The sequence below is a fragment of the Erythranthe guttata genome, chromosome 9 (genome assembly GCF_056151865.1).
Source record: "Erythranthe guttata isolate IM_541 chromosome 9, IM_541, whole genome shotgun sequence".
NCBI classification, from domain to species: Eukaryota; Viridiplantae; Streptophyta; class Magnoliopsida; order Lamiales; family Phrymaceae; genus Erythranthe; species Erythranthe guttata.
Window position 1 is genome coordinate 2,375,930 of NC_142541.1, and position 19,874 is coordinate 2,395,803.

A 19,874-nucleotide genomic window follows, 5' to 3' on the forward strand; every position below is an offset into this window, starting at 1 on the left:
TAATTTTAAACACGAATTGGGGGGCCAAAGGGAACATGTGGGGGCCAAAAAGTCAAAACATCAAAAAGGAGCGTGTCAGCATGAGGAGGACACGTGCCAAGCTGGGTATGGACACGCGCACGTGTCACGACAAAGGTTGACTCTCCCTCAAATCGCGTGACGGACAAATCTAGGTCCGGCATGAATCGAACCTCTCTCCCCCCCACCTTGTTTCATGCCAACCTCTCTACACTATGAAATGTATAATATAATGTTTGCTTCCATGCACATGTAAATATCACTTTTTTTTTCGAGTTTAAATATTTGGAAAAAATCGGCCCGACTCACTGAGTTGGTGGAACAATTGAAAAGAGTGTCGTACTTAACTACAATGTGAATTTTCTTGAGTTTGTCTCACATGAACTGTTAATCTAGTGCAACATATATCTTTCGTATAATTTGTGCGATATATTGTAAAAATGTAGGATTTATTCAGTACACTTCTAGTAATTATGGGTTCCGATCCCGTGGCAAGAAATAATAAAGTAAAATGGAGGGACTCATTATTTTTAAAATTATTTCTCTATTTTTTGTAAATATGTATCATATATACACATATACATATAATGCATTTAACTATATATATAAATGAGTTAGGTTTTCAATCGGGCGAGTTTGAAAATAAGAAATCGAGAGTCGCCCCGAACTCATTTACAACTTGTTACTATAAGCAAGACGAATAATGTCAAGATTATTCTAATGAAAACTTTTGTTAATTATATTGCCTCATTGTGTCAACATTTTTTCGTTTAATTTTATGAGTCGGCTCAATTTTTTTATTTACCTTAATTCATATTTGTTTGAATAAATTAAATCTAATTATTACTAATCTAGAAAAACAAACTTCAATCTTCTTGGTTGTAAAAGAATAATTTTAGAATATTCGATAAAAAAAGAAAAACAAAATCTAAATAGCAAAAATTATGTAAAGAGCGTTACGGCCACGCTCCTCCATAACGCTGGGTTGAGCAATTCATACCAAAAAAAATCCGGTGCGACTACGTCCACGCTCCTCCGAAGACTCAACCAATCCTACGCAAAAAACATCTGCTGACGTGTCACTCTCCCATTGGTCCAACTATCCTCTTCCCGGACAAAAAATATTATGAACGATACCAAACAATAAACTAGGGGCTCGCGCCACAGACCCCGTTTTTGGTACAACGTCAAAATCAAATTATTTAATTATTTAAATTATTTATTAATTAATTAATTTGTTTATTTAATTATTTAATTAATTAATTCGAAGTTTGAAAACTACAATGAAGCCAAAAACCCAGAGAGAGAGAGAGGAGAAGAAACCCCATTAAATTGAGACCGAATTCCGTTCTCGAGCTTCCCCTTTTCGCGCTTCTCTCTCTCTCGCCATTGATGAAAGGTGGTAGTGCTCGTGGTGGCGCGTCTATTGATGGGCGGCGGAGAATCAGAAAAGGAGGAGGAGGAGGAGGAGGAGGATTGGCCGGCGCCACGTGTCACCGGAGCCAGACTAGTTGACGCGCCCGTTCTTTTCTTCGTCGCCACCCATAAAGCTTTCCGCGGCGAGCTGTCGTCGCTCCACCGTGCGGCGGCGGAGGCGGCTGTTGGCGGTGCCGTCCGCCGTGAACTCGTCGTTGACCTCCGCCGGAGGTTGCAGTTTTTGAAGCTCGTTTTCAACTACCATTGCTCTGCTGAAGATGAGGTAATTAGTCACCAACTCCACAATTACCAAATCACTATATATAATAAATGATTATTATTATTATTTCTTATTTTTAATAAATAAAATCAGAATTTTTGTTCTTGATTGTTGATTGTTAGAACAGTGCGTTGACCAATCTTTCTTCATCTCTGGTTTATTAAATCTAGTTTGCTTATTTGAATCTAGGCATATATATATCCTTGTAAGATTTTTATCAATTACTTTGTTTGAATTAAACTAATTAATTAATATTCGTAAAATCGGTATAACTGCTCATGTAATAATAATAGATGATGTTCAAATCTAATCTTGAAACTGCAACAGGTAATATTTCTTGCATTAGATGCACACGTAAAGAATGTGGTCCCCACGTATTCGCTCGAACATAAATGTATCGAAGATAACTTCAGTTCCGTTTTCCGTCACTTGGATCGCGTGATAAACAACGACGAAGATGCTCAGATGTTTCAAGAGCTTCTGTTCTCCATAGGCACTGTCCAAACCATGATTTGTCAGCACATGCATAAAGAAGAGGAGCAGGTAATTACGTTTTAGTGTAGTAATTTTCGTTAAGCCAAACGAATAAAAAATTGCGTAATTACGTTTTTTTCTCGACAGGTTTTCCCTTTGGTGATGAAGAAATTCGATCCCGAGCAGCAATCTCAGCTCGTGTGGCAGTACATATGCAGTGTCCCGACTGTACTGCTTGAGGAATTTTTCCCGTGGATGACTCTGTACCTTACTAAAGACGAAAAACTCGATCTTATTCATTGCATAAACCTCATCTTACCTATAGAAAGATTACTTCAAGAGGTGACTACTATATATATATATATATATATATATATATATATATATATATATATATATATATATATATATATATATATATATATATATATATATATATATATATATAGGTATGTATTTATTTATATATGGTTAATTTTTTTTTTTGGAATTAATTGTGAAAATCGAATCTCCATAGGTGTTTGTTTCTTGGATTCAGCGAGAAGAGAGTTCTTACAAAGCGGAAAATATATATAGAAAGGGGTGTGAGCTTTTAAATCTACTGTCGGATTCCAAGTTGATTGCACCTCAGATTCACGGTGAATTAGGACAGCAACTCGATAAAGTGTGTTGGGTCCCGATCAAGGGTGTTTATCTTTGGCATGCTGCTCTAAGAAGAGATTTCGATCAAATTTTAGAGGAATTATATGAAATGAGAAGCTCCGACTGTTTTTCAAGCTTGTCTTCGGTCGTTGTTCAGATTAAGTTTATTGCAGATGCTATCATCTTCTATAGGTAACCTCATTCATCCCCCAATCGTATTTGCCGCAAAAAAACAAAAAAAAAACCGTGACGCTTGTTGATATTTTCCTCTCGTGTTTTTTTTTTAATTTTATTACAGCAATTTGTTGGACAAATTCTTTTACCAATTTCTCGACATAGCCAAGAGCAGCGTATCGTCTTGCAGCCCACTCATCGATGAATATCAGATTAAATGTCTTCAAAGTTTGCTATACTACAAATGTCAAAATTTGTCACAGCTGGAGATGTTTTGTCAAGAACTCGAATCCTTTGTAAACGGGCTCGCCGGAAAACTGGCATTTCTCGAAACCGAGGTATAATATAAAGATTCCATTTTTTATTTTGGTGCAAAAACGGAAGACATGTTTTCTTGAAGAAAATTTCCTTGTCTCAATTTTGGGGTCGCATGGAATTTTTACGTTCACAAACCCTCGATTTTCGCTCCGTAATTTATTAACTCGGTAACTTTATTTTCCATTTTCTTTTTTTTGTGCAGATTTTTCCGTCTATTATCGAGACTTGCACAGCCGAGACACAGCTGTGGCTGCTCTACACAAGCCTTAGTACAATGCCACTTGGCATGCTAAAATGCACCGTTTCTTGGTTCTCTGCTCACTTAACCGATAACCAATCGAACTGCATCTTAAACAACGTGAAAATGGGATGTCATTCAATCAGTAACTCTTTCACATCTCTATTACATGAATGGGTCCGCATAGCTCGTTCGGGCAAAATCTCCACCGAAAAATTCAGACATAATCTCATCGAAACATTCAATGGTAGAACCTTTTACTTGTCCGAACAAAATCGTACTATAATATTGTCCGATCACAAAAGGGCATCTTCTAGTAATGGAATGAATCTTCACACATTTTATAAAACAATGCCGCCCCTTCAAACAAATCCCGTTATATCTGATAATGATGCTACTTTTCTGAAGCTCGATTCTAGACCAATGGACCTTGTCTTTTATATTCATAGAGCCCTCGAAGAAGATCTGAAATACCTCGCCAGCTTGTCCGCTAAGCTGTCTGAAAACCCCGGACTTTTTCCCGAGTTCAAGAATCGTTTCGACATTTTTCACAAGATTTATCAAATTCACAGCAACTCAGAAGACGAAATTGCTTTCCCAGCTCTCGAATCGAAGGGGGCGCTTAGAAATATAAGCCACTCGTACTGCATTGACCATAAATTGGAAGTCAAACATTTCACGAGAATTTCCACAACCCTAAACGAAATCTCTGAGTTGCATGGTCGTGAGATAGAGCACTATCGGTTGTGTCTGAAGCTTCACGACACGTGCATGGCCATGCATAAGGTACTATCGGACCATATATACCGTGAAGAAGTCGAAATCTTTCCTTTGTTCAGACAGTGCTTCTCTATCGAGGAAGAAGGGAAGATTTTAGGGCAAATGCTCGGTCGGACAAGGGCGGAAGCTATACAAGAAATGCTACCTTGGCTAATGACGTATCTAACCTCAGACGAACAAAATGCGGTGATGTCATCATGGCTTAAAATTGCGAAGAATACAAAGTTTGATGAATGGTTAGGAGAGTGGTGGGAAGGAATGGCGAGACATAATAATAATAATAATATATCCACGGTGGAATATTCTACTCCTTCGGTAGCTTCCGACCCCCTCGAAGTCGTTTCGAAGTACCTTCTGAAAGAAGTTGGTACTCGTGGAGGAGGGGCAGAAAAGGAATTTCACTTTGAAAAAGTGGATGAACCGAAGTTTGGCGGTGGAGTTGAAGAGAAGGGGTCCAAAAAAGGAAAAACGAGATGCGATGATGTGGCGGAGATAGGTAATAATAAAGAATGTCGGGAATCGAACAATAAGGAGCATCCTTTGAACATGACTCAAGAGGAGCTCGAAGCTACTATACGAAGAGTATCACGTGACTCGAATTTAGATAGTCAGAAGAAATCACACATAATTCAGAATTTGCTAATGAGGTAATTATTTTTTAATATATTTTTTTGTTTTATGCATGTTTTTGTTGGTTTTTTGACTCGTTTATTTTTTCATAATTACAGTCGTTGGATTATTACGCAAAAGATGTCTAGTCAAGAATCTTCTCCGATGGGGAATCACGAAGGAGAGATTCCTGGTCAAAGTCCGTCTTATCGGGACCCGCAAAAGTTGACTTTTGGGTGCAGTCATTACAAGAGGAATTGTAAGCTTGTTGCTCCGTGCTGTAATAAGCTTTACACATGCATACGTTGTCACGATGAATTAACCGATCACTCTGTGGACAGGTTAGATTTATTAGCGTGGATTATGTTGTTTTCTCGAATCTTGTGTTGATTTCAATTTTTTATTTTTTATAACATGCATTCTTGTTCTTGATATTTCTTGTTGATGCAGAAAAGCTATTACGAAAATGATGTGCATGAAGTGCATGGTGATTCAGCCAGTCGGGCCGAAATGCACGACTATATCTTGCAATGGCTTCTCCATGGCGAGATATTATTGCAAGATTTGCAAATTGTTCGACGATGAGCGGTGAGTTGATTATGATGTCTACCTGATTTTTATTGATTATGATGTTCTACTCTAACATCGTTACCAAAAAAAATCTTTACCTTAGGTGAAAATTGGAACGGAATTTCCGAATTCCATCAGTTATGATAAAAAAAATCTTATTTTGGAAAAACCATTTCATTCCGAATTCCGAAGATTCCTATTTTCAGTTTTTACTTTTTACGAGTATTGTTGGAGAGGAATTGGAATTATTCACTTCCGGGAAAAAGAAAAAAACGACTTTTTTATTCCGAAAGTGCTAATATCGATCCCATAAGTTCGATTTCCACCACGTACTTATAATACAAAATCTTAAATCTTAATAAATTTTCGACAGGCAAATATACCATTGCCCGTACTGCAACTTGTGTCGACTCGGGAAAGGGTTAGGCATTGACTACTTCCACTGCATGAAATGCAATGCTTGTATGTCAAAGTTACTCTTTGTACACGTATGTAGAGAGAAATGTCTCGAGGACAATTGCCCTATTTGCCACGAGTACATTTTTACGTCCAACTCCCCGGTCAAGGCACTTCCGTGTGGTCATCTTATGCATTCATCTTGTTTTCAGGTATCTTCTAACTCTTGTCAGATATTTTCTTGTCTGAATTTCATTCGAAATAAAAAAAAAGAAAAAATCGGAAAATTGACGTATTATTCTTTCTTTGTTAGGACTACACTTGTTCTCACTATGTTTGCCCAATCTGCAGCAAGTCACTGGGTGACATGCAGGTTAGCTACATTTCCTTCGTTAAATATATTGCTCGGTTAGAAAGTGAAAATGCTATTACGTAAGTTTGAAATCTTAAAATAAACAAAATTCATTAAAACTGTCGTTCGCTGCTACATGTTTTTTCGCAACATCGATTTACAGATAGTCGAATACAAAATCCTATTAAATTGAACTATTTACTTAAGGAATCTCGTAATTACATCTTAGCAGCAACAAAAAATGAAACATCGTAAAATATTATTTTATTACATTATATATATATATAAATCTTCTAATAAAAAAATTAATTAATAATTTATTTGTCTTGCTATTCACAGGTGTATTTCGGGATGTTAGATGCTTTGTTAGCTGAAGAGAAAATGCCAGAGGAATACTCTGGCCAAACTCAGGTACTATTATTATATTATATTATATTATATTATTATGTTACGCATGCATCGCTATTTTGTGATTCTCGATAATTAAAAAAAAGAATACGATAAGTTGTTCAAAAGTCGAATGTAAAATGGACAAATGCAGGTCATATTATGCAACGACTGTGAGAAACGAGGAACAGCCTCTTTTCACTGGCTGTATCACAAGTGCCCGAATTGTGGCTCGTATAATACGAGGCTCCTCTGACTTTCTTGGCGAGATTTTTATTTCCGAAGCTACCACGTATTCGTATATATCCTGTATTTATTCAGTAGGTAAGATTATTTTTAAGCTAATAATCGGTCTATTTTTTTTCTCTAATAGAGAGAGATTTTGGAAATGTGATGTATTCTCAGGTTCTCGGTTTTTTTCGCTCAACCTGTGAATACGTATAGTTTTCGTCAATGATTATTCGAGATGCAATTTTTTACTCATGATTCTTTTTACAGAAAGTAATACTAACAGAGGAGAGTAGTATTATAAGATGTAAGATGATTTTTTTTTCTTCTTTTTTCGTAGTGTTCGAAAAGCATTTGGATTTATTTCCGAAATCGATCGGACATGATTTGACAACAAACAAAATGTCTCGGCTAAAAACACAAGCGTAGATAACTTTTTATTTCAAATCCTGCTTCCCTTCTTCCGACACTTGAAACATTATTCGACTCGTGCAAAGTGTCTCTCTTTCAATCTACAACTCCAAATACAAACAAACGTTAACTCATTCATCAAATTATTTTTCCCCAAAATACCCCTACTTCCTAAACGGAATGAAACGATCTCCCGCAATGTTCCCAACATAGACACGAGTTTGCTATACACACACACACACAATACCTACTAGCTAGAATGCATCAAAGCAATATATGTACCTTAAGAATGTGAAATATTTCTTATATATATATATATATATATATATATATATATATATATATATATATATATATATATATATATATATATATATATATATATATATATATATATATATATATGTAATCAGGCATTTGCATTTATATAGTTCAAATGAAGATTTACGGAAATATTTTAATGAAGATGGTATTCGAATCTTTCAGCATTAACAAGCTGTTAAACTAAGCAATTAGTCGAAAATGACGAGACATGAATTTTACTGCGTGAGAGAGTGGAAAGCTAGCTAATCATTAAAACGTCGGAGTAAAAAACTACACTGATTTCTGTATATATTTCATCATTGCAAACGAGAAAATAAACGAATAAAAAAAACAAGAAACGTAAATAATTATGCAAAAACGTGCTTACTCTACGTTTTTATTTATGTGATCACGAGAAAAACAAGCTACTCTTCGCTAGACTTCATCCTCCGAGAAAAAAAATTCCGGTATAGTTTATTAGTTGACACTTGTGAGGCTAAAACAGGCTGCAGCGCTCTTCAATTCGTTCTCCGCCACCTGTTCGATAGATTGTCTTGAATCTCTTTCAGATGGTTCGAAACTGCAACAACAATTACAAAACATCAGTTTTTATTCGGAATATCAACAAATCATAGCACCATATCGAAATAAGAACGAAAAAAAAAAAAAAAAAAAAAATTACCTGGATCCGATGTAAGATTGTGTGTCATCAATGTTTTCGAAAAACGGATGCATCTCGCCGTAATCGTGAGCCGATGTGCTCAATTCCGATTGCACGACCATCGAATTCGAATTCGAATCGTTATTATTAATATTATTAATATTAATACTAAAATTATTATTGGTATTATTATTATTATTATCATCGTAGCAATAATTTTGTTGCATCCAGAAAGAATCATCAATAACAACATCCTGTTTCAGAGAATCCATATGGATGTCGTCATCGTAATTATCGTACTGCATCGGAGGAGGAGGAGGCGGCGGCGGGGCCGCGGCGGCGGCGGCGTTGTTCCCCGGAGGTCCGACGCCGAGTTGTAGCTGGGAGACGAAATGGTCCTCCATCGACGACGAGACGTCTCGCTGCTGCTGGTGGTGGTGGCGGTAGTAATTGAGGTGGTGGAGGACGAGGTGGAGCTCCTCCTGCAGGAGGTGAATTTTGTACTCGAGGTCCTGGATTTCGGCGACGCAGCCGAGGACGGGGTGCTTGTCGCGCATGGCGGCGTGGAATTTGATCGATTTGATGGCGATTGGCTTTTGGTCGGGGGCGAGCTCCTTGAGTAGGTTTTGGACGTGCTTAACGCCGAATAGACGGTGGACGTTCTGGAACATTTTCGGCTGATCAGCCGGGAAGAACGGTGCCAGGAGGCACTCCGCCGTGCATCTCCGCCGCTGGAATTTGCAGGCCGCGCACGCTTGTCCCGTGCCGCTCTTCAGGGTCATAACAATCAATTCAATTCAATTCAATCAATTAAATTAATTAATTCATATATACACATATATATATATATACGTATATGTATGTATATGTATGGATATAAATACGGCGAGAATTTGTTCGGAGAATCTGCAAAAATGGAGGAATGTTTTTTGGGGGAAAAAAGCAGAGTGATGATCTAATCTAAAGTGTGAGAGACTGAGTACAAATATTTAGATGGGGCTGTTTTTATTTTATTTATTTTATTAATTTATTATTTAAAAATTAATTAATTTTGAAAAAATGGGATTAGCGCGTGTTCAGTTAGTGACAAGTGTAGTTTTCTATAACGGAGCCCTTTTTTTTCTGACAAAACCGTTACAGGGCTCACTGCTTTCTCTCTCTAAATTTACATACTCGCTGACACGTGGCACGTTTTCGTGGCTAAATTACTCTTGCTGTTCTTCTTCACTCGGTACATTTTAACTCAACCGCGTATTCATGATTACTTATTTACTTATTTTATCCACACACACACACACACATATATATATATATATATATATATATATATATATATATATATATATATATATATATATATATATATATATATATATATATATATATATCTAGGGTGTTCACTGGCCGGTACTGACCGAATTGAACCGCAACAAAAATTTGGTTGGATTTTCGCGACAAATTTTTTGGAATTCCGGTATTCGGTGTGGTATAAGGTATTTATGCCAGTTTAAACATAGTTTTTATTTACATTTTAAGAATATATTTTTCGGTTTTTTATCGTTAATACTGAACACAAAAAAATGAATTAATTCGGTAAAAAGCCATGCTGAACCGAATAGTTCGATTCGGTAAACGGTACATATTTTCAAAGTACCTAAATTTCAGTTTGTTGAAATTACCGAATAGTTCAATTCGGTAAACGGTACAAATTTTTGAAATACCGAAAATTTCAATTTATTGAAAGTCCGATACGATATTCCGAATAAACACCCCCTATATACCAATTCAATTTATTATAATGATTTGTTCGACCCTACACCTGGTAATAAACACCAAGTGGGTCTTCTGCTGCCACGTGTCTCTTTTTTGTATTTTATAATAGATTCCCCGCTAGGGTTTACTTTAGGGGTTTTAGAAAAATAAAAAAAGAAACACGTGGCAGCAGAAGACCCACCCGGTGTTTATCACCGGGTGTAGGGTCGAAGGAATCGTCTATAATATAGCAAAAAAAATTTATCATATGTTTTAGATAACTAGTAAGTGACACCTACATTTGCAAGTGTATAATGCAATTTTAGTAAATTGTTAAATATTATTTAGGTACGACTTCACCAATTAGATATAGCACGAAAATCTATTAAAACAATTAATAATAATTAAAAAAAATTAAAACAATAATTAATTATTTCTAACCCTCAAAGTTGATACCATAAGATGGAAAGAATAACATATTGAGTGTTTATCAATTGTGATATCAATTTTATTTTATCTAGTAAACTATAATTAATTCGTACTTTTTATGAGTGTAGGTTTAGATTTATTTGTTTATAAGGGGATTATGCTGACATGGAAATTGATCAAGTGAAATGAGGGCATGAGTGCGCAAAACGAGGAAAAAGTTCGGACTTTAACCAAATTAGCACTACGACGACCAAATCAGTTTTTTTCTAAGATGGTATAAACATTTTATAAGAATGAGAGACGTGATAAGTGAGATAATTTTACTGGCTCTAATTCAATAAGGCTCAACCTGCCGACGACGAGAGCCCTTCTTCGTCGATTGTGGAGGTCGAATTAGACCAGTAAAAGGTAAACTAGACCAGTAAAAACTACAAAAACGCATTCGGATTGAAGGGCTTGAATTTTGAGAAAACGACTATATAGAAAAAGACTTCAAATCCACTGCAACAACTCATTATTTGAAGTTGAGTGCCAAGGATTTGAAATTCATTAACAAACAAACAAATCCATCACAAAAAGCTCACGAATATGTGGCTGTTATCATGAATTCGAAACTCTTGAGTTCAAATCCTTCAATCCAAACACAACTCAAAATTAAAGCACGTCAATCAAGAACCATGAATACCTATTGACCTAACTTACCTCTAACTTGACAATAGATACACGAAAATCCATCCAAGCAAAAGCAACAGATATGAATAATACCTTGTTGATTCATTTCCGTCAATCTCCGAGTTGTTATATCATATGACATAAAAGAGCTATCCGACAGTGCTCTACTCCAAAAATTTAGTCCCAAAGGAGAACTGAACAAGGGAGAATTCGCATTCTCCACATAACACTTCCCCAGGAATCATAGATTGATCTATACAGAACTTCATTGTACTGAAAATAATGAGATACGTAAATCTAAGTACAGGAATTTCTTATCCACAGTCTACGCATTCATCTTTGCGCTCGGGTAATAGTTGCCATTCAGAAACGACCCATGAGGTCAAGTACACTCAACTTGACAGGGAGGTTTTTAATGTTTCATATATCATAATTCGAGAATTAACTAATAGATGGAGATAGTGTCTTTGTGACCATCGAAACCTAGTTATTTTTTTTTTCTTCATTTAACCGAATATTTATCTCTCTCCTTGTCTAGCATAATTTTGTCCACTATATACCGAAATTTTTAACCTTTTAAAACAATATAGGGCTTCATGTCAAAATTGTAACTCCACAAGTCGACTATCTTGGCTATAGACCCCCACGGTGCATCATTAGATCAAACACTGACAATGGCTGGTCCGGTTTTCCAAAAGTTTCCAAGTAGCGCTTTGAAATATCATGCATTACCAGTTTACAGCTTCATACAAGAGGACTTGGGGTTGTAGGTGTCCTCTTTCACACATTGTAATAACATCATTCCAGCCACCAACTACCTATGAAAGAGAGATGAAGTACACACTGAGAGAGAGAGAGAGAGAGAGAGAGAGAGAGAGAGAGAGAGAGAGAGAGAGAGAGAGAGAGAGAGAGAGAGAGAGAGAGAGAGAGAGAGAGAGAAAGAGTCCAGGCGACATCTAGGAAATCGTACCTTCACAGTTTGGTCATCATACATAGTCCACCGATCATGCTCCCCACTGCAGGCGAAACAGTGATAGTGTTGCCCATAATAGCAAACCTGAAAGTGATAGGCAATTTGTTTTTGTCAAGAGTGGGTTAACAATGAAAGACTCGTAAACTTATTTGATATCGACATTTAACTCAACAAGGAGACAATGATACATTTACATAATCGAAACATACATCCAATGTCCGCATGGCATACACCAAAGGTGCATACTTTAGCAAATTAAAAAAAAAATGATAAGACAATTATCCTTCGACACTGGCTCCAAACATTGACTTTAGGTTAGAGAGAGCAAGGTCTTGAGATAAAACAACGACAATCTGACAGAAAAGACATGCTTGTATACATCAAAAGTTTAAAGCAATGTCTACAAGAACATACACACATAAAAAAGGAGAAGAAACATCTTCTTATGATCTCTATTTAAGACAGCTGTCCGTTTGATCCAGGTTTAGTAATAAATCTAGTCTACTTTTTTCTTCCCGGAAAGCGTCAGCTATACTATATGCCAGCAATACTCCACAATATTGAATAAGATAAAAAGGAAAAGCCGTGGGATTGGTTTATAATATGTGCAAAGCCAGCTACAATTTCCATGATCTCCGAAAGCATCATATCAGAGTACTCCATGTTATCAAAAGGTCAATCGATGCACAATACAGCAATGTAAACTTTGAAAATTGAATTCATAAGATTTAGCAATCATACCATTGAAACCAAGCGATGATGATTTTGTGGATCAAGACCGCGATAAAGGACACTGACATCAATCTCAGTAGAAAAAGCTGCTAATGTAGCTGTAATATCTTCAACACTCTCACGTTTATTCTGCCATCCTAGGACTATAAGGCACACAGATAAAATATTAACATCCATAAACAAAGAAACACTGTTCCGCACATGCAGAAGATAAGTAATTGGAGAATTTAAAAGAAATTGAAAATAAAGGAGAAATTATAAAAATAAGAAAGCTACCTATTGTGAAAACATGTGGTGGAGTGGAAAGAATATGGTGGATATAGTTACGCTCCCCACAACCACCAGCCTCTGGATCGCAAGTTAATTGGTGATTCATTTCAACCAGGCTCAGAAGCTTATCAAAGGAGTTTTCTGGGTGCATAACCTAAATGATAATAAATGGAATTGCATGGATTAAACATCTTGTCAAAAACTGATTCTTCTAGTTGTATAATCTTTAATGTAGATAATTGGATCTAAAAAGACATGCCTTCATTGTTCTCAGAGCACTGGCATTTATATTGTGAAAGAAAGATGTGTATTTCATACGTCTGGACTCAAACCCACAGTTGTAACAGTTCATTCTCTCTAATATGCCCATCCCAAAAATTGAATGTGCAACACAGGAGGAGCTTGTGCAGTTGCTATCTACCGATTCCATACCAGACGCAACAGATGTAGTAGAAGTGAATGATTGATGGAGACAACTAAATATTACCGCCAGCACTTCAGAAGCATCATTCATCTGACCCTGTAGGACCACCACAGCTCAGTCATATATTTGGAAAGAGTTTCTAACCTCATAGTGGAGTTACGGGTATACTGTTAAATATATATCTTCTGAAAGAAACATACATTGTATTAAAACCACAAATGAATAAAAAGCCATAGAGTAACAGAAGCAGGAGTTACCTGCTGGAAGAAATTACTATTAGGATACAAATTGCTTAGAGCAATTCTCAACGAGGTAGGCGCAACAGCTTCTTTTGTTTTATCCGTAGATGCCATGTTCAGAGCAATCAGGATATCATATAGAGCACATATAACACAAGGATCACCAACGTGAACATGTTTTGACAACGATCTCGACAAGAATTCATCTCGGAACCGTCTCAAGTGCCACAAGGACTGAATGACAAAAAAATAATCTCAGCCCAAGGAAAATAGTACTTTCAGGACTTATAACAAATTAGCAAGTGAAACTATCCCATGAAACAATAAAGAACAGCATATTTTAATACTAACCTGTATTATGACATTGAGAAAGCAGTTATATTGACCAACTTCGTTTTTCAGCCCTGTTCCATATGTATCCTTTCTAATATCACCATCTGTCATAACTACATCACATGAAACACACGACTCATTAGATTCTAAAAGATCCTTTTGTGGATTGCAGAATTCAACATCAAATGTAGGGCCTGATTCTTACAAAATATTGGACACATAAATAGAGCATGATTGTGGAAATAAATAGATGAAAACCATCCCCCTAATTTTCTTTGAATAAGAAGATAAATTCGGCATCTGTTGAGTAGAAAAATATTGAGGTAGAAAATGGTGAACAAGAAGAAAATTATTAGGTCAGTCTGACAACAGTTCTAGATCCAATTGTACAGGCTCTAATAGAAGAGAACATTACCATTGGTCAAAGAATGAAAAGATGAAAGTTATGTCAATATTCACTCCATTGTGAGGGTCCTTTAGGAAAAGCGTTACAGTTTTAGGGAGGGAGTCTTACTTCAAAATGTCATAAAAATGAATTAGGAACAAAAATTTGTCAGAGAAAATATATCATGCAGCTTAAAGTAGAAGCACAAACGAAAGATAAACAGAAAACAGAGATGAGGACCAATACCAAGGCTTTGGTCTACAGCTTTCTTAAGGTCAGCTTGAAACCTTTCTTCGTCATCATCCTCTGCCTGAAGCTCTCTCAATGTTTTTGCTTCATTATCTATTAAATTTACAACATAGCAAGACTTGATCAACTCCATCGAAGCAATAAAAACAGTAACAAAATAATTGATAGGTTGATAACAGAAGAGCTAACAGGCTTTAAAGTCATTGCTATAGCATTATTAATTAAACTTGCTAAATATCCTGTGGAATTACATAAAATCAACAAGAGAGTTTTGATCAGCACCTGTACGTATATTAAGAACATACGAAATAACTGTCCCGTAAGGTGTCAATACAATTCCACCAGCAGAAAACTAAAATGTAACCAAAATACAGAAGATACACTATTTCACTATTTTTACTAAAAGTGCATACCGCCATCACCATGGGAATTTTGCCCGGTTCTAGGTTGACCAGGGTCAGCATCTTTCTTTTCAGGAATCGGAAGATACTTTACATCACCCAATTTTGTTGGACCCTTGTGCCGTCTACCTCTCCTTCCTGAGCGTTGGTCAGAAACAAAACCACCATCCTGTGGAATACCTTCATTTGGTAAGCCTGCAAATAGGATTGAATGATGCCATGCATAATATTGAGTCAGCTCAAATTAAATAAAAGAGAAGGGTAAATCTGGTTAATCAACAATATCAATAAAGATTGCTACCAGTTTTCAGCACAGGCGTATTAGCAGTGTCCGCGCCATCCGCAGTGTCAGCAAAACCATCCTTATGCACCAAAGATTCCTATAGAAATGTCAGTTTATACATCTATTAATATTTTTTTTTTCCTTGAAACAGAAGTAACCTTTTAACTTTAAACCATGGAAAAGCGCATTCGTCTTCCGGAGATAATTAGCAAAAGTATAATGCAAATGCCTTATTTTTCACAAGGACAACCTTACAAAGGCCAAGCTCACCTTACTATGGTCACTGGCATATTTTTCATCATCACTATGCCTCAAATGAGCATCCGCCATTGCCACAGTTTCTGTGCTGTCACTAATTATTCTGGAAAGCCGTTGCTGTTTCTCAGCTAGGCGTTTCTGTTTGGCCTCATTCTCTATACGCCTTTGATATTCCAAAGTTTCTTCTAGCTTTCTTTCTTCGGCTTCAAGTTCAATTCTGCGTTTGTACTCCTCGTAATTTAGTTGTAAGGCATCATCAGGTGCAGGAACAGCAATCACGGAACCTGGACCGTCCTCCCCATGAGCACTTGGAAGCAATCTAAAGCAAGATAAAAATAAGCAAAATCACGGTGATGAATTCGACATATTTTTTTTCTGGAAGATATATGTGAAGCATTTGCAATAATATGCTATGCTTTATGAGGGAAAGAAAGACATACATCTCTTCAGCAGTCTGATCTTGCAACTCATCACTATTAATAACCTGTTCAATGCGATAACCAGAAAGGAGGGTTATCAGAAGTTAGTTTAACAATTCTTCTTTGAGATGAATAACATTATCAATTATCACAACATTCGAACCTTTGAATCCTTGTTTTTCCTGTTGTCCTTGCTTTTCTTCTTGTCCTTTGTCCTGTCGTGCGAGTGTCTTGAACTATCAACTCCTGCACTGACCTTTTTGGAATCACGATCAAGTTCGGCTAGAAGTGCCTCCCTGACAGCATCAGATTTTTCTGTAGCATCTTTCTCTGCCAGATCTTCCAAGCGTGCCTGCCAAAAGATAAAAACAATCTAGTTCATCTGCAAAAGGGATTAGGATAGTTGGGAAACTTTGCTGGAAACAGTGCTTCACAAGATACTAACCCGCATAAATGATTTCACCAGAGGGATTAAAATTGACCGAAAATCATGTGAAGATGCAGGATCAAGCTTAACTTCCAACTGCTGCATTTCAGCTATTATTCGCATGAGTCTTGCGTCTATTTTGCTGATCTGGATCATTGAGAATGTGATATTAATTTACAAGGAACACAACTGCTTAGAAAAATAAAAAACGAGAACTAAGGGGCCAAACCTCAATAGAAACTGTTTCTTTCTGTCTCTGTATTGCAGCTTCTATGTAAGAGTCCACCTGATGTATGTAGTCCTTTGTTCTCCACTCATCATCTTCACCAGATTCTAGGTCACACAGATGAGATGTAACACTACTATATGTTTCTTCAAAACCAAATTGGTTGATATTTAGGGAATCTGCATCCTTCAGAACATTTGATATAGCATCTAACTCAAATCTATTGCACATAATTGTTAATTCATTCTCATTTTCAATGAGCTCTTCGCGCCTCTTTTTAAGGACAGAGTCGTAACTTTGAAAGACAAAATCTGCCACGTGCTCTCTCTTTTTACCCTCTTCCAAACACAGATCCCCCACAGCCTGCAATGCCTCCTCATAACTCACATGCTCACATTTTCTATCGCACAAGCCCTGCAGATGGTAAGATTCCTTCTCAAGCAACTGGAGAACTTCCAGACCTTGCTGAGCTTTCTCTGCTCTCTCTTGTTGCCAGGATGCTAATTGTTCACTACTTGAAGGCCCAGTAAATATCCAGGACAATAATGCATCTGAATCAAGTATACCACCATTATCATAGCTGCCATGGGATGAAGTAAGTGCACTGGAAACATTGTTAACACCATCACCACGAGGGATCTTGCAGGGAATAAAATGTTCATCAAGCACAAGAAATGAAGCATCACTGCTAAAAACTATCTTCTCCAGAGTGTCAACAGAGTGCATCACGGTATTTGTATCGTCTCCCCTGTTACTCTTGTCGGAATATCTATTAAATGCGCAAGCCTGAGAAATTTCCTGCAAAAATATCAGGATTTTTTTAAGATCCGGAGCACCCAAAAAACAGATGCTCAGAGGTGTCTGGTCCACTTTGGAATTGAGTTGAGAACCACTAGCTATAGCGTGCAGCTCCTCCACTGCAAAGTTCATAATCTTGCTAAGGTGACTTGAAGCCATATACTTGTTTCTTATAAGTGTCTCAAAAATGGAGTGGATTCTTTCTAGAAGCTTTGCACGCTCGGCGTCATCAGACAGAGGCCAGTTTTTATTAAGTAAACTTTCCTTACTACTTAGATCTCCATCACAGTCCATCCACTCAACATCTTCAAATTCCTTGCTGTTCTGTACAATACCATTGCCGTTATCACCAGATTTGTTCTTTCCAGGTGATGCATCCCATTCATATTCATTGGAGTAAGTGTCGACGAAGCATTCTTTTGAATCATCTGCATTGTGACTATTACATGATTCATCAAGTAAATCAGGTGAGTCCGGTTTTGGCTGTTTCTGAAGCATCCTAATTGATGCATTTAAGTCCAAAGGTTTCCAAGAGCAGTTAAGAAGCATTTCTGCCCATTCATTCTCCACGTTTTGGGGTAGAATTGACTGCATTTTGGGTACCAAACTTCCCATATGCTCCTGAACAACATGCTGCATCAATAAACCAGCATCAGCGAATTTCTCGTTGCAGCGACAGCATTCCCAAAACCTCCATACTTTATTTGTTTCCCCAAAAGATAAAGCTTCATCAAGCATTTCACTCGGCAACCCATCCTTTGATGAACTAAAATGTGCCTTTAGATCCGAAATCTTAATTCTCAGGCATTCTTTCTTCCCATCCAAATTCATTGAGTTCCAAAATGTTCGGACCAAATCCCTCCTCTCATCCGTAGATGTATTTTTCCTCGCATTCCCACTTTTCCTTCTTTCCCCCACCCTCGAACCCGACCCTGGACCATTCTCCGGCCCTTTGCTATTGTTTTTAGTATTATCCCCCTCTTTTTTCAACTGAGCAGACTCCAAGTTCTGCTGCACAAATCGAGCTGCAGTCACTCTCACCTCAATTTCCTTCCTTCGCTCCTCAGGCGTCTTAGCCACCTTCTTAATCTCATTTGGCCTCCTTGCCTGAACTAATCCCTGCTCCATTGGATCATCAGGCACTCTCCTGATAGGAATCAACCGAAACTTCTCGTCGCCATTGCCGAGATTTTTCATCCAAGTTGAAATAGATGCAATATTCGACTTCTGAATCAACGAACGGAGCTCATTCTGAACATGGACAATTCGTGCCTCGGCGGTAGAAATTTTCTGCTGGTTCTCCTCTTGCAGACTCTCCTTGGCAGGGTCCACGGGGTTTTCTATTGCCAAAGCCCTCTCACACTCTAGCACCACCTCCTCATACTCCTTGGCCTCATTCGCCGCCTCGTACATCAAATTCGCGTAGAAGTGTCCAAACTCAACGGAATTAGGGGACAACGTGACAGCAGTTCTCGCACTCTCAATTGCATTCCTCAAATGCCTCTGTTTGGCATTTGTGTCGTCGATTAGGGAAGCCACCTTCACGCAGACAGTGCCCTGAACACGATGAATCAAGGCAGAGTGTGGGGAATTCTCCTGTTTCGAGGTCAAATCTTTCATCACTCTTAGGGCTCTGGTGTAGTTACCACGGCGGAGTGCCGTGAGTGCTCGCTCGCATTCAACTTTTACCGCGGAATAGGATGGGGAAGGGTTTGCGCTGCTATGGCGTTCCAAATCCCTGACCTCCGATTTCCCCGCGGCGCGGTCTGGGGAATGGTCGGTGTTCGCACCACCACCGTTGGTAATCGGGGCGTCCGCCGGCGGCGATGACGGCGGTTTGGAGGGTTTGGAACGAGGAACGACGTTCCGCTTCTTATGCCCCATTTGTTTCTCAGATTTTCCACCAGCGGGTATCAAATTGCATGCATAAATCCTACAACTATGTCTACTGAATCTGTAAAAATTCAATATCGGCTGTATCTATATTCTGTATAAATGCATACCGATAGATAGATACAGCACCAAACGCAGAGCGAGCGAGAGAGAGACTTACAAATCTCGGAGAAGAACGACGGAAAGTGGAGCGGTTACACAGAATTACAGCATACACCTTTCTGATAGTATACCGATATATGTATATATATATATCATCAATCTATATATGTATACACATACTTGTAAGTATAGATGGATTATGTGTATTTTGTGTGTGGGTTTGTGTGTGTGTGTGTGTGTGTGTGAAAGAACACACCTAACCAGTTGGGTTGGACTGTGGAGGGGTTTGAGAAATGAATTTACAAAACCATATTTTCTTATTTGTTATTTATTATTTATTATTTATTATTGG

At 37.6% G+C, this 19,874-nt stretch overlaps 3 protein-coding genes across 5 annotated transcripts; 1 reads left to right on the top strand and 2 right to left on the bottom strand.

Annotated features, from left to right (window-relative positions):
• Positions 1–1,257: 1,257 nt before the first annotated feature.
• LOC105959812 (zinc finger protein BRUTUS-like At1g18910) lies at positions 1,258–7,137 on the top strand. Its single transcript, XM_012983972.2, has 12 exons — positions 1,258–1,717; positions 2,042–2,257; positions 2,336–2,530; positions 2,706–3,022; positions 3,129–3,342; positions 3,525–4,987; positions 5,069–5,290; positions 5,400–5,537; positions 5,893–6,127; positions 6,229–6,288; positions 6,607–6,678; positions 6,809–7,137. The coding sequence occupies exons 1-12, from the start codon at positions 1,448–1,450 to the stop codon at positions 6,908–6,910; spliced, it is 3,504 nt and encodes a 1,167-aa protein (XP_012839426.2). The 5' UTR covers positions 1,258–1,447; the 3' UTR covers positions 6,911–7,137.
• A 43-nt stretch (positions 7,138–7,180) lies between these two features.
• Positions 7,181–9,214, bottom strand: LOC105959813 (uncharacterized). 2 transcript variants are annotated; one of them, XR_001172971.2, is made up of 3 exons: positions 8,279–9,214; positions 7,985–8,176; positions 7,181–7,394 (listed from the first exon to the last, which is right to left on the bottom strand). XR_001172971.2 is itself a non-coding variant. In XM_012983973.2 (2 exons), exons 1-2 carry the CDS (start codon positions 9,037–9,039, stop codon positions 8,074–8,076), a joined length of 864 nt encoding a protein of 287 aa, XP_012839427.2. In that variant the 5' UTR covers positions 9,040–9,172; the 3' UTR covers positions 7,831–8,073. The 2 variants fall into 2 exon arrangements, 1 of the variants encoding a protein (XP_012839427.2); XM_012983973.2 differs by lacking the exon at positions 7,181–7,394 and having other exon boundaries at positions 7,831–8,176; positions 8,279–9,172.
• A 2,206-nt stretch (positions 9,215–11,420) lies between these two features.
• LOC105959809 (uncharacterized) lies at positions 11,421–19,831 on the bottom strand. Of its 2 annotated transcripts, none has more exons than XM_012983966.2 (16): positions 19,581–19,831; positions 16,733–19,472; positions 16,522–16,650; positions 16,240–16,428; positions 16,098–16,141; positions 15,670–15,976; positions 15,418–15,496; positions 15,129–15,311; positions 14,713–14,808; positions 14,100–14,194; positions 13,767–13,982; positions 13,345–13,605; positions 13,092–13,239; positions 12,825–12,958; positions 12,081–12,167; positions 11,421–11,928 (listed from the first exon to the last, which is right to left on the bottom strand). In XM_012983966.2, exons 2-16 carry the CDS (start codon positions 19,409–19,411, stop codon positions 11,839–11,841), a joined length of 4,737 nt encoding a protein of 1,578 aa, XP_012839420.2. In that variant the 5' UTR covers positions 19,412–19,472; positions 19,581–19,831; the 3' UTR covers positions 11,421–11,838. The 2 variants fall into 2 exon arrangements, with proteins under 2 accessions (XP_012839420.2, XP_088679638.1); XM_088823512.1 differs by having other exon boundaries at positions 16,733–19,481; positions 19,581–19,825.
• Positions 19,832–19,874: the final 43 nt, after the last annotated feature.

Excerpts from the sequence above, each read along its gene's own strand:
- LOC105959812 (XM_012983972.2), top strand. The coding sequence starts at position 1,448 with ATGGGCGGCGGAGAATCAGAAAAGGAGGAGGAGGAGGAGGAGGAGGAT. Across the intron at positions 2,258-2,335 it reads TGCATAAAGAAGAGGAGCAG|GTTTTCCCTTTGGTGATGAA; the intron begins GTAATTACGTTT and ends TTTTCTCGACAG. Across the intron at positions 4,988-5,068 it reads ATTCAGAATTTGCTAATGAG|TCGTTGGATTATTACGCAAA; the intron begins GTAATTATTTTT and ends TCATAATTACAG.
- LOC105959813 (XM_012983973.2), bottom strand. The coding sequence starts at position 9,039 with ATGACCCTGAAGAGCGGCACGGGACAAGCGTGCGCGGCCTGCAAATTC. Across the intron at positions 8,177-8,278 it reads CAATCTTACATCGGATCCAG|TTTCGAACCATCTGAAAGAG; the intron begins GTAATTTTTTTT and ends TTGTTGTTGCAG.
- LOC105959809 (XM_012983966.2), bottom strand. The coding sequence starts at position 19,411 with ATGGGGCATAAGAAGCGGAACGTCGTTCCTCGTTCCAAACCCTCCAAA. Across the intron at positions 16,651-16,732 it reads AAGAAACAGTTTCTATTGAG|ATCAGCAAAATAGACGCAAG; the intron begins GTTTGGCCCCTT and ends TCAATGATCCAG. Across the intron at positions 16,429-16,521 it reads TGGTGAAATCATTTATGCGG|GCACGCTTGGAAGATCTGGC; the intron begins GTTAGTATCTTG and ends ATCTTTTGGCAG.